The sequence below is a fragment of the Pteropus vampyrus genome, unplaced genomic scaffold (assembly GCF_000151845.1).
Source record: "Pteropus vampyrus isolate Shadow unplaced genomic scaffold, Pvam_2.0 Scaffold5, whole genome shotgun sequence".
In the NCBI taxonomy this organism is placed as follows: Eukaryota; Metazoa; Chordata; class Mammalia; order Chiroptera; family Pteropodidae; genus Pteropus; species Pteropus vampyrus.
Window position 1 is genome coordinate 1839209 of NW_011888786.1, and position 13551 is coordinate 1852759.

Genomic DNA, 13551 nt, shown 5'->3' on the forward strand with positions numbered 1-13551 from the left:
ATCCAGTCCCGGCCTGGCAGTTTGTCACTGGAGGATGTGAGGTGAGTCCCGGGAACTGGACGAGTCTCAGTATCCTCTTCTTCTTTGGGAAGTCATTAACACCTACCTCCCCAGCTTGTTGTGAGGATTAAATAAAACCAAGTCTGTATCTTGCCTCTAGGAGTCACTCGATGATACCAGTTCACGGCCCTCCCTTCTCCGTTCAGAGGCGTACGGAGGAGATTTTAAATCTGACTTGTTTAAATCTCTTAACTGTGGTACACACTGACAGCCGTTTTCAGACTCATTACATAGATCTAGACCAACACATTAACCTCCTCTGCATTCACGCATGCGTTTATTATTTACCTAGTGTGTTCCCTGGACTCTGCATTTCAGAATACTTCCCTGCCTATGGCCTAAAATTCAATTCAGACACCCCTCCCCTTGTCCCCTTTCCTGTGTTTTCCTGATACATTTCCCCCCGCCCCCTTTACCCATTCTAGACAACTGGGAAGGCTGTTTCTCAGGACGACGAACTCTGGGCTCTACCTTGTACTTAACTTTGCAATTCCTCAGCTTTTCCCCCTCCAGACTGCCAATTTCCCACCTTCCTGTCTCCCTTGATTTTGAACATCTTGTTAAACAACACTTTCTTTCTCTTTCTCTAGTGCCCGAGACTGGGAAATTACTTTCTTTAATCCAGGCCCTATTTGTAGTTTTAAGGCCAAGAATTTTAGAAGCATCTGTGGCTCTGAAATGGTTTTCCGTTAGGACTGCTCTGTTGAAATACTGTGTGTGTGTGTGTGTGTGTGTGTGTGTGTGTGTGTGTGTGTGTGTATTTCTAATGTTCTGCTAGCCATTCCCTCTGGCTTGACTTTAGAAATCACTGTTTTCTCGACACTGGGATGTCTGTGTGTTAAGGTTATTTCACTTCCGTAGGAGTTCACTGCTTTCACTCACTTATCATGTAGTCATATGTACTACTTTTCTATCTCCAAATACAATTAAAAGTGCCCTTCGGGTTTTGCAAGCCGTGATCATTCAGTGTATGGAGCTTTCCCATGGCTTGGAAGGACTCTCTCTGCCTCCTCTCCGATGAAGCCTTTTTGAGGAAGAGGAGGAGAGGAAAAGTCAGAATGAGGTGTGACAGCTTTGTTTCAGAGACCAGATCCCTTGCTTTTAAATCACCGTCTCTGCTCCACGGGTCCACACCTAGCAACGAGTCCTCGCCAACGGTGGAGTGTGTAGCAGGCTCAGGCAACAAGCCAGAAAGCATTGCTGCCCTGGGCTAGCTTTGTGACCTCAAGCATTGGCGAATTTTTATGTCAAATGGGGATAATAATACTTATCCTTTTATTGAAAACATATAGAATTTCTTTAATACCTAATGGTATCATGATGATAATTATGATCCTCAATGGTCACTGGAGCTCATCTTTGAATCAGACTCATGACACAGTGCTCTGTTCCAGTGCTCATCAAATCCCTTGTGACATGTGCTTCTCCAGCCTTTGACTAGTGGCTGCTCACCATGTGGGTTTGATAAACACCTGACCTGCTCTATATCCTGTGCAGTGGGATGAGTTCACTGGATGAACTTGGATGAACTTGAATGCTCTGGCAATGTCAAACTGCTATCAAAGCTTTAAGGTTCATACTCTCATTTCTGGACTTATTACAGACCGGTAACAAACAGTTTGCAAACTCACAGTGACTCATGGAATAGCATACTTTAGGCTGTGAGCCGTTGGAAGGTCTGTAATGTGCGGGCACTGTGAGATGCACGGGTGGGTCCTGCCTCCACCTTAACAGTCAGTGCTTAATAAGGGTTTGATCTGTCTGAATGAGTGAGTGGTGAACGGTCTACCCAGAGCCCAGCGCCCCACTGACCGTCAATAACTACGGCTCATCTCAATCTCTGAGCAGAGATTCCTGTTTCACTCTTAGGCTTGGTATTTGGGTGGGAAAGGGAGCTGCTTTGTAATCGCTTCTCATGCATAAAACCAAGGAAAACATCCTGGCTGGCAGTCAAAGCCTTACAAAAATAAAAAAACAAAAACACCTCGGCAGGATTCCAAATGCTGACTCCAGCCATACTCTATCTCCTAGAGGCCACTTCATGTCATTCTGTTGGGGGTCATTGTCCAAAGCTAATTGCCCAATTCTTCGAGGTATTGAATTATACACTTTTGCTATTAGTGGAAGCTACACGCAGGGACCAATGTTCTTTAAAGTATAACGATAACAACAACAACAATCTTTATTTGGATGGGAAATTAAAGGTATAGGATCAAAAAATATTACTGTGAGACCTAAATGCTTTCACGTCCAGTAGATGATACTACTTATTTGAAGTGTTAGACTTATTTAACAATAACAAAAAGCTTATAGATAATATTGAAAACACTCAATGATAATGATTCTACATTTGTAATAACATTTGTATTGGGAAGGGGTGCCACATATATGGCACATGTCCCCACCTCCCTCCTGCTACCCTGCTTGGCAGATATCATTAATCATTGACTTCTCTTTTTTTCTGATCTGTCTTTTGGCTTCAGAATCTCAGCCAAGAATTCAAGGCCATGACCAACGTATAGGAAATGATAGATGAGATGAAACTTATTTGGCTTCCTGGTGCCGTAATTTAGAGTTAAATGTGCTCTTTACATGCATTATCATTTTAACCTTCACCTGCGATGCACTTACTATGACTCACAATATGCATAATCATTCACACATGAAAAAACTGGGGCTCCAAGAAACTAAGGCAGTTGATCAATATCACATAAGTTGCAAAAGTGAAAGTTGAACCCTGTTCTGCTCTCAGACGGCACAGGAGGGGGCTAATATTTAGTATGCTCCTTCTGTGTGCCAGGCTGTCATAAATTCTAACTCATCTCATCTAATAAATCATGCCAACTTGGGGAATATTATTCTTTCCAATTTTTAGATAAGAAAAGCGGGATTCTGAGAAAGTAAACAACTTGTTCAAGGCTGTTATAGGTAGTAAGGAGGTTAGGATTTGAACCCACATTGTTCTGAATCCATAGTACATTTGTTTTTCTTACTACAAAGCCTTCCACAGCTCAGCCTTCTGCTTGCAGAGAACACTGCCCAGAGTAGGACATGGCAAAGATGTTTAGGGGAATGGTATTAATAATGACAGAAGCAACTTGAACATGACTTCAGTGCTCGACATTGAGAGAAATGATTAAATAAGCACTGTCATAGCACCACACTGGAGTAGTTGCAGCTATTATAAATGGTTACTAAGATGACTCTGTAGAAACATGTAAAAGTGTTTACCAAATAACATTAAGAAATTGTATGTGTACTGATCACATTTATGCAGATATCATGAGTGGATAAAGAGTAAGAGGAAAAGCAAAAAAAAAAAAATGTCTTTTGGCTGGGATGCAGGATAAGATGTTTTAAAGTCATGTTAAATGTAATGCTTAAAAAAAAGTTTATGTATCCTACCATTAAGAAAATCTGGCCAAAGAAAATAGACAAAAATAATCACCCATTAAGAAATTTGTAGTCCAATGGATATTTTTTGGTATCATTCAAAATCTAGTCTTCTATTTATCAAACTCCCATCCACCAACCATGCAATAGAGAGACATTTACTGGTGCTTTGTGATTTAGACCTCGCGAGGCTCTAGAAATACAAGGCAATCAATCTGTCTTTGGGTTTCTCTGAGTCTAGCAAAGGAGGCAGATGAGTGGAGTGAGAATTCTTACACAAGACCTACTAAGTAGAGCCAAGCATGAGCCCAGGAGCATGGGGAGGGGCAGCTGCCCCAGCTGAGAGTCAGAGAGAGATTCTCAAGGGAAGTGATGGATGATGAGTCCTGAAGGATGAGAAGAAAGTAGCCTGGAAAATTGAATGGGAAGAGAAGGGTAGGAATGGTGTGTGAGGCAGTGAGCCATATTGTACCTAGGCATGGAGGCAACAAAGCATGACAGATTCAGGGAAGTGCAGGTCTGTGGGGCTGTGAGATGACGTGTGAGATGGAGAAGGGATGTGGGGCGAAGCTGGGAAGCAGCAGAGGCCTGATCACAGAGAGTCTGAGTGTCGAGGAAAGAAGGCATGGTGAAGGAGAACAATCAACTAACTACTGCACTGGCAACTGTAAAGAGTCCAATTTAAGTCACCTGCTGAGACCGATGAGGATGGGGTCTCCTTGAGGATATTAGGAAAGGAGGAAAATTCTGAGACGACATGAGTCCCCAGCTGAGGTTGGATAGCGTGATCTGGATGCAGAGCTACTTATAACAATTTCTTCAGTTCCTTGGGAAAGGGAGGGTGCCTCGTCCATTCTTGTAAGTGCCCTGCCCCATCGCTTTTGTGTGTGGTACATAAGAGATGCCACCCAAGTATCTCCAGGTTAGATGATTGACTGAACATTTAAAAACAAAACCAGACTACCCCAAATCCTCAAGGAGACAGACAATCGTATAAGCCAGTGGTGTCTATACAGCGTGTCGAGTGTGCAAAGATTAACTATTGTTAATAGTAGCTGAATAAAATGGCACACTCTGCTCATGGCCATCCTGGAAGCTTCTGGAGGTTTCCTTTTGTTGCACTTCTGCATTGCCCAACCCGTTCTCTTTATGGGATAGGAAATGAAATAAACATCGATTGCGTCTTTTTCAATTTAAGATGTCATTCGTTAAAGCCATTTAAAGAAAAGTCACTGTCTACAGTAAATATTCACATACAAAAATTGCGTATAAGAAATTTAATATATACAATGGAATATTACTCAGCCATAAGAAAAGATGAAATACGACAACATGGATGGATCTTGAGATAATCATGCTCAGCGGAATACGTCAGACAGAAAGAGTTGAGAACCATATGATTTCATTCATACGTGAGATATAAAACCGAAAGCAACAAACAAACAAGACAAACAAAAACCCATAAACACAGACAACAGTTTAGTGGTTACCAGAGGGAGAGGGGGTGGGAGGGAGGGAGATAAGGGTAAAGGGGGTCAGATATATGGTGATGGAAGATTTGACTTTGGGTGGTGAACACACAGTGCAATATACAGATGATCTATTATTGAATCGTACACTTGAAACCTATATAATTTTATTAACCAATGTCACCCCAATAAATTAACTTAAAAAGCATTTTAATTAAAAAACTAAAAAAAAAAAGAAAGAAACTTGAAATGAAGGCAATTTCAAACCCTGAGTTAGAAAGGGCTTTTGCTCCGATGAAGCAGAGGTACGAATTAAGGAGAAGGATCGAGCTCTCATGTGTGCTACCCGCACGATGTCTCCTCACAAGCTCTGAGCACAGAGGACTCAGTGAGCGATGCCACTCGACCCCGTGACCCTTACGAAGGCGCACTTGGCAGTGGAGAGATGGGTCCCCCACATGTATTTACTCACTAAAAATACAAGATAATCGATCTGTCTTTAGGTTGTTCCGAGTCTAGTAGGAGTATAATACCCCATTTCCCATTTAAGGAGACTGAGGCTCAGCGAGGTCAAGTAATTTGTCCAAGTTCACACAGCTAGCAAGGGGCTATCCTCAAATACATACTCTTATCTGTCTGACCCTGAAGGCCAGGCCTCAGCTTGAGGTGCTTCCCCTGACCACGCTGTGCTCTGGAACAGAACTCTCTAGAACTATAGCACTCAGCTAGGCTACACACCGTGGACCATAACACCTACCTTGTGTCAGTACATAAAACAGACTTAAAACTTACATTCTAGCCAGGTAAAATTGCCTAGAGTTCCCCAAACCCATCAACTTTCTCCACCCTTCTGTGTTGCGCTTAGAGTAGACCCTCTGTCTCGTCTGCTGGGACCACCTACTCACACTTCACAGTCAATTCAAGGGCCATCTCCTCCTCGAAGACGTAGAGCCTCCCAAGTCCACCCTTCAACCTCTCCTGGCATCGTGCCTGGAGTAAGACTGTGGGTTCGAGTCTCTACTCTGCCACTTACTGGCTCCGTGACCTTGGGTAGCTACTTCTCTACCTCAGTTTCCTCACCTGCAAAACAAGACGAAAAAGAGTCTCTACCTCATAAGGTTATTGTATTAAAAAAAACAAAAACAAAAACAAAAACAAAACAAAGACGCCCTGCAAAGTTTCTAGCTGTGATATCTGGCACATAGTAAGTGCTCAGTAAGTGTTAGATATTAAGAATGTTATCACATCTGGGACAGATTTCTCTCCCTGTATATACGTATTTTTTTCTCATCTACTACGCAATGATCTTGAGGGCAGCGGAGACCTGGCACGAAGAAGGTGACAAAGAAATGCTCGTGGAATGAACGGTGGATAAATGGGCCAAGTGGCTGGTAGGAATGAAGAAGGCTCCCGAGCCAGGCCTCACGCACTCGGAGGCCCCGTGTCTGTCCAGTCACACCTGCCTTACTTACTATGGCTTCTGGGCTGGATTTTGTTATGAAGTGCCAAGGGGACGGCAGGTCCGAGTGCTTTCCAAACAACGTGGCGAAGGACACACTCTGAATTCTTAGCTTCGCTCCTTCTCCCCGTTCTAGGTCTGTAGCTTCCTCAGCAGAAGGCACTGACTGCCCACATTAGGAAACAACCTTCCTCCCCAGTTTCTGGAAATACCAAACGGTGACAAGGCTGTGACTTCCTCACTCTGCAGGCCTGTTCCCAGCCCAAGCCTGGACAACCAGCACAAGGACACTCAATCGGCAAGCTCGGGCTCCCAGAGGTCAAGGGGTGACCTCTAGAGGAACTGTGAGCGTGCCTCCTCAGGGCACAATGTCTCCTCAACAGCCTCCAGCTGCTGCTCTGCTGGGACCAGTGAGTCAGCCTCCATCACACCGGTCAGCACAGCGCACCTCCTGCCTGCTTGTGCGGGGAGGCGATGGGAAGCATCAGCGGGGAGATTGACAACTGCAATCAAATGACAACAGCTCTTCTGTTGTCGCTTCAGAAGCATCAGGTCACCGGAGTCCCCTCCAAAGTGCTTCCAGGTGAATATCCAGGTACAGTGCCATTGTTTGCACTCAGAAGCTTCAAGGGCCACTGTCCTTCAGCCACTCTTTCCCCCAACGACAAGAGCCACCTCTGTCTGCTCTGCATGTTCCCTGGCTGCAGGCTTCGATGACAACGACTCAGAATTCACGGGAATAAATGAACTTGTTTTGGCGAAGCTAGATGACTCTAATTGCTTAGTTTCTGTACTGCTTCATTTTGTTGCATGAAAGACACAAGCGTATTGAAACTTCAGATGTCTGCAGTATTTAAAATCTTTAGCTATCTTTTCCAAAGCAAGAGTATAGATTTTAAAAATTCCTTTACTGATTTAGAAGGCCTGAGATTAATATTCGCCGACATATCTGTCTGACCTCTTTTTCTGCCATGAGCGTGGTTATGGAAACCCCTCATTAATTCTATTTAAACAGTACTTCGGATGACCTTCTGGGGCTTGAGGCGAAGGCCTAGTTCCGGAGAAAAATGGGAGAGCTCCAGGTTTAGAGACATTTTATAAATGAATGCATTTTGTGACTTCTCAATTGTCTTAAAAATATTAGATGACAAAACCTCAGGAAAATCTTGGATCGCAGGTCTAAACTGAAGAAATAACCTTTGTGGTTTTGCGTGACCACTAACCAGGTCAGGTCTCATCATGGAAGTCCATGGGCACTGGTTTTGGGCACGAGTTTGAGATACTGCTCGGGCGTGACCTGCCTGGTGGTACGCAGCTGCTCTGAGGGGTTGTCGCTGGGAGGGATGGCTTCCACCCTGAGCCCTTCCTGCGACCCAAGCATCCCTCCCTTGCACAACCCCCGTGTCAGCCCTGGAAACGCAGCTGACCACATCCTACCGGCCTCACCCACCTGCCCATGGATGCCACCTAAGGAAGCAATCGATAGATGGATAAATGACTGAGTGACCGAACAAAGGAAGGAATGGAGGCAGGGAGAGCAAACTGCTGCTGAACCAGGATGCAGAACCCGAGGAAATAGGTTGTATCAGGCAGACCCAGAATGAAAGGATAGAGCCAGATGCCGTGATGCTCTAAGTGGTTCCGGTACAAAGAACAATGATGGGCACATAGTAGGTGCTCAATAAAATATGACAGCAAACACTAACTGGACACTTTCTGTCCCCAGGCCCTGTGCTAAGCCCTTTACTTGAATTTCCTCACTTAATCATCATGCTAAAGACTACAAGGAGCTATTATTACTCTTGGCAAAGTGGATTAAGGACCCACTAATAGGTGATGACTCCCCCATCAAGGCAAGAAAGACGTGATCCGATTCTTATCAATATTAGAATTCTATAGTCTTACTAGAGAGGCAGCAGAGTTTAGACAGGAAGCACTGGGCAGAGCCAGACTACTTGGCTTTGAGACCCGGTCCTGCTCCTTTGTGGCGTAAAGCTGGGCGACTGACTTCAATTACTCACGCGCTCTGTGCCTGGCTCATATGAGACGGTGCTAGTGCACACGGGCCATCGTGAAGACAAGTCAGGACATCTACGCGTGGGACAGCATGCGGCAAGCACTACACTAAACGGTGGTCTTTGAAATGCTGCTTTCTATCGCCCGACCCATAAATGGTGTTCTTGATTTATTGTCGGGAAAGGTGCTGCTGTTATTGTCACCCCTTTGCAGGTGTGATCACTGCAGTCTTCATGGGCTAGAATCAGAAAACCACAAGACCTGGGGACCAAGTGGGCTTCGTTGACCCCAGGGCGAAGGCCACCATTTTACTGGTGAAATGAGAGGAGCTGGAAGGAAAGAGAAAAGTTAGCATTCGCAAATCTGTGTGAAATGCAGCTAAAAGATGTAATGAAGAATCTGTTCAAGATCACGCCAGGGGGTTAGCGACCCAGGCTAGGATAGACTCCAAAGCTTCAGAGTCCTCGGTGAGTCAACTAAGGACGCACAGCGTGGAACTTCTTCATCTGCTGAGGAGAGGTGTTTTCAGAGGGTTTAAACCAGACCTCTCAGGGTCCCTGACCAGATAAAATGCCCCACAGTGTGGAGCAGCCTCCTGAATTCCCGTGAACACTCACTTCCCCACATCCTGCCACCTACCTCTGCTGTGCCGCTGGCCCCACAGAGGGGCCGGGTCTGAAGGCAGAGCCTGGAGCTTTGGGAGAACGTGGCTCCTGTGACCCTGGCTGGGAGCACGCGCCTGCTGACGCCCGCTCCTGGTCAGACTCTGGTTTCCCACTGAGCAGGGACCACGGGGCTGTTCAGTGAAGAAGGACCTGGTTTGCGTGTGCAGAGTGGAGGAGGTGAAGCTGACTCTGGCTCTTGCCACACTTAGATTTGGCTCTGGGCATTTAGGCTGCAAAGAAAAGGTGCCTTCTCCGTTCACCCAGGAGGAGGTCCCTGCCAGCCTCGTGTTTAATCCTTCCAGACACTCCCAGCCTAGTAGCCTGGCCAGCCATGGCTCCAAAACCTGGCTCCAACGAGCAATGTTTCCTGCCCATCGCGGCTTCTCACCCCAGGCCCCAGCATCGTCTGACGGCTTGGAATTCCACCCCCTGATCCAGGAATGGAGGCAGGGAGAGCAAACTGCTCCTCTCCCCTCTCACGGAAATGGCCTTCCCGCCCGCTTCTTCTGCTCACCTTGGTTCATTCTTTCACACTGAATTCAGGCATCATCTCCTCCACGAAGCCCTCTCTGACTAACTCTTCTGAGACGTCCCTGTTTTGTACTCTCCCAATCCCATCTGGAAACTTCTATCATGGCATTTACCATTTTGTATATAATGCTCTCTCTTTATAGTTCCGACCCTCGTGAGAGGGAGTTTCTTGATGGCCGGTACCACGGCTTTTGAACCTTCGACATGGAGCCTAGCTCCTGGCGCATTCCCTGCAAGGCAGACATGACTTGGAAGCACTTGTCTAAATCATTCCTAAACCACAGAAGAGAAAGTCGGCCAAAGCGTTTCAGCATTTCAATATGAGCGAAAATGACTGTACACAGAGGATTGTGAACACGCAACAAAATTCACTAACTCGTGCAGCCCTGAAGGAGAAAGAAATGATAGGATAAACTTTGGGGATGGGGCCGGAGAAGTGAACTGCTACACATCGACGATGAAGCGACTCAGCGACTCAGTGGACGGTGGCCTCTGCCTCCCGGTCCATTCTGGGCGACAAAGCTTGATCTACAAAGGGAACCACTTCCTCTACTTGCAACAGGATCGCTGCAGCTACACACTCACAACTGGTGCGAAACACCGAATACGGAGGCATGTTATGTAGGCAGAGAATTTCGCCTAGCACTTAGTTTTTTTAAAAATAAAAATTGATCTTATTACCAAACCAGAAAATCTGTTACATTTTTCACAGTCCCTAAGAAGCCTTAGAAATACGTCTCTGTGTGATAGCGCTGGTTTGCATTCCTTCAGGGCATCTCTCTGGAGGCACATTGAGTCTCTTCAGGGGTGACTGGTCCCTGGGTGGGGACCCAGAGGCTGTGAACTCCACAGCAGTACAATAGAAACTTAAGAGACAACCAGAGGGACATAATACCAAGGCATTTTATGAGACAGACGTTGCCAGCTTTAAAATAATTAATTCCAAGTGTGATACAAATGTGTAGAGGAAGCTCAACCCTGACAAAGTCTGCATTTGCTGCTTGTTAATTAAATCTCTCTCTCTCTCTCTCTCTCTCACACACACACACACACACACACACACACACCATGGTGCAGGAAATATATACTGTGCTATATTACCTCATTTTAACTCCTTGGTTCAAGATACGCATAAACCTTTAAGTATGTTTCAAACACACTAGGAAATACAATCAGCACATTGGTCTTACCCTGAGGTAGTTGAGGGTAAAGTTCGTTAGCCCCATCCTGGTGATGTTCTTAGACAGCTGATCCAGAACCTGAGGGTCTTGTGCCTAAACAGGAAAGAAAAATCATGTATTTTATTCCTGCAAGACGATCTGAAGCAAGTCTCAGGCTGTGCTACAGCTGCTAAGAAATGCAGCCTTGACAGCGTTGATTGCTCTCAGAGGGCCGGGTTGCCCAAGATAATTTAATTTGCATTTGAAGACACTTGCCCATAATGCTCAAGGACACTTGCGGATCCATGGTGCAAAAACCCTGGCCAGGGAGACCCAAACTGAGTCATGTGCTTGGGAGAAATGACTTGATTTTCTCTGTGAAAGGCCTTGTGTCTTCAGGAGGAGGGTCAGTAAGCCCTGCCAGGAAGGACATCTGTAGGTCTCTGGCCCTCATCGGAGTGGGCACAGCTTCTGGATTTGGGAAAGCCATGTTTGTTCTCTGTTGTAATAGTATTGTTTTAACAGCGCGGAGTCTAGGACTATATCTGAAAACTTTGCAACTGCCATTCAAGCATTACATTTTCCAGAATATCAGCCACACTTAAAAGAGGGACGTAACATTCCATGGGCCACCTCAAATGTTCTGTTCGGCCAGAAAAAAAAGTGAAAATTCTTTCTGGATTCTAGTTTGAGATAAATCTTTTGGTCGATGATCTTTCGTCCTGTCTTTTTTATTTCTTAATCGGTTTGAGCAAATTGGTGCTTAACAGAGGGAGACTTAAGGTAAATGTCCCTTTCTCGCCACGTCTGTGTGCACGAGATTATCTAGGTTCTACTAACACTATTCTTTTCTGAAGAATTTCCTCATTGTGATATAACCAATTGGCTCTGTGTATATAAATAAAAGAGAAAATGTAGGAGAAAACAGTGTCACTTTCATGTCAATTTCTGGAGAGTGTCACCTTCATGTCAATTTCTGCAGAGTCCTCTCTAGACATGCAGCCAATATTTCCTGAACCTCCCACACGCCAGGACCGGCTGATTCAGGGAGATGCACCCAGCGGTCATGCTCGACTTCCAGGACCTTCTATTGTGGTCAGATGACAGGATAATAATAAACGAATGGGAAGACGTCATTGCTGCTGCTGCAAGCCAGTCAGCAATACTTGCAGAGGACCTACTATGTGCCAGGCACTGTTCTCTGTTCTTGATAAGCATTAATTCAATCTTCAAACCAGTCTTCTGATGCAGGCTCTATTACTATACTGATTTTATAGATGAGGGGCTGGAAGCACAGAGATGTCACGTCACCAGTACCAAGCCACACAGGAGACCTATGTGGTCTCGTTCTGGGGCCCAAGCTCCTGACCTCTACTCTCTGCTGCCTCTCAGTCTGTTTTGAGTCTAAGGAGAGTGGCTACTACAGACTGTTTCAAGGAGAGTGGAGGATATGCATTGAGCTTTGAAAATGGAGTGGGACCTGGGCATGAAGAGGCAGAAAAAATGGAGCAGGAGACCGGGGATGCCACAGAAGAAAGCACGAGGGCAGAGAGCAGGCTAACCAATCAGGAGAGGGTTGAGGACAAAGCCTGGGAGACAGCTAGAGTGTGATCGGGAGACGGTTGTCTTATCAGCCTGAGTTTTGGAATTAGAACCAACTGAGTTAAAATCTTGATTTTGCCTCTTTCAGGCTGAAAAACATTGAGCACCTTGTTGAACTTCTCTGAGCCTCACTTTCTCCACTTCTAAAATAGGAATGATGATAACTCACCTCTCTGAGTTTCTTTGGGGATTAATTATAAGCCTGTATAAAATGTTTAGCACAAGGCCCTGCATAGCAAACACCCAATAAATGCCAGCTACTGTTATTTTATTCTCTTCTGATTATATTGGGTCTTTAAAAAAAAAAAAAAAAAAGGCTCATTAAGTCTGATTTTGCTCCAAAACTTTTTCATGGAAAAGGCCATATCATGCATGATGGGGGAGGGACTTATTTAAGTCAATGCCTTTAAATTCCTTCTTAAGAGAGTGCCCTTGACCAGTTTCCACCAAGTCTTATCTTTAAAACATTAGCATCAAATCCACTCTGGCACCTAGTTGCTGTTCAATAAATTGGATGTGATTTATGTCCAAAGGAAACCAAGAGAACCCCAAATATTCCAGTTCACTCCAACGCTGGTCAGAAAGAGCCAATTCCTGTTAACACAGGTCTGAGGTCCAGGTGGCCCTCGTCTCCTCAGATGGTTCTAATCAAAACTGGAAACTGTTTTTCTCACTTCCTGTTTTATTTCTTTCCCCAGTTATAAATAACAGGTTTATTAGCCCAGGCAGAGCAGTACTAGATAATGACTGAATGGAATTTAAGAAAAGTACAAACTGTTTATTGAGGTAACCTCAATTTAGAGTTTAAAATAATAAAGTATCACACACACAAAAAGTCTCAATTCGCCACACTCAGGAACAACGGAAGGGAGGAAGGGCCTGTGGATCAAAATGGTTGACGGAAAGACTCAAAGTTTAGAGTTAATTACCTAAAATGTAGAGACGGCTGGAGTTCTTTCACAGAGAAACTGCTTTTCCGCCTTGAATAATACGTTGGGATAATAGGAACAAAAGTGAAATAGAAATGAAATTACTTACATGCATGGCTAGAATGCTTCTTGGGACTAACTCTCTGTATTGTCTAATGGTAAAGTGCCATGTTTTTATTCTCATGAGATCATCAAAGGTGAACTCCAAGATCAGTCTGCCTTCTGTACACACCTAGAAGTGACAAACAACACACTCATTTGTTATGC

General features: G+C 45.0%; 1 protein-coding gene across 5 annotated transcripts in view; it reads right to left on the reverse strand.

Moving 5' to 3' along the window:
• Positions 1–13551, reverse strand: part of LDB2 (LIM domain binding 2) — a 352295-nt gene that overhangs the window by 52447 nt on the left and 286297 nt on the right. For all 5 annotated transcript variants that reach the window (XM_011364946.1, XM_011364938.1, XM_011364954.1 and 2 more), the window contains exons 4-5: positions 13394–13516; positions 10784–10867 (exon numbers count right to left, since the gene is read on the reverse strand). In XM_011364946.1, the coding sequence (XP_011363248.1) occupies positions 10784–10867; positions 13394–13516 (207 nt within the window). The remainder of the gene's footprint in view (positions 1–10783; positions 10868–13393; positions 13517–13551) is intronic.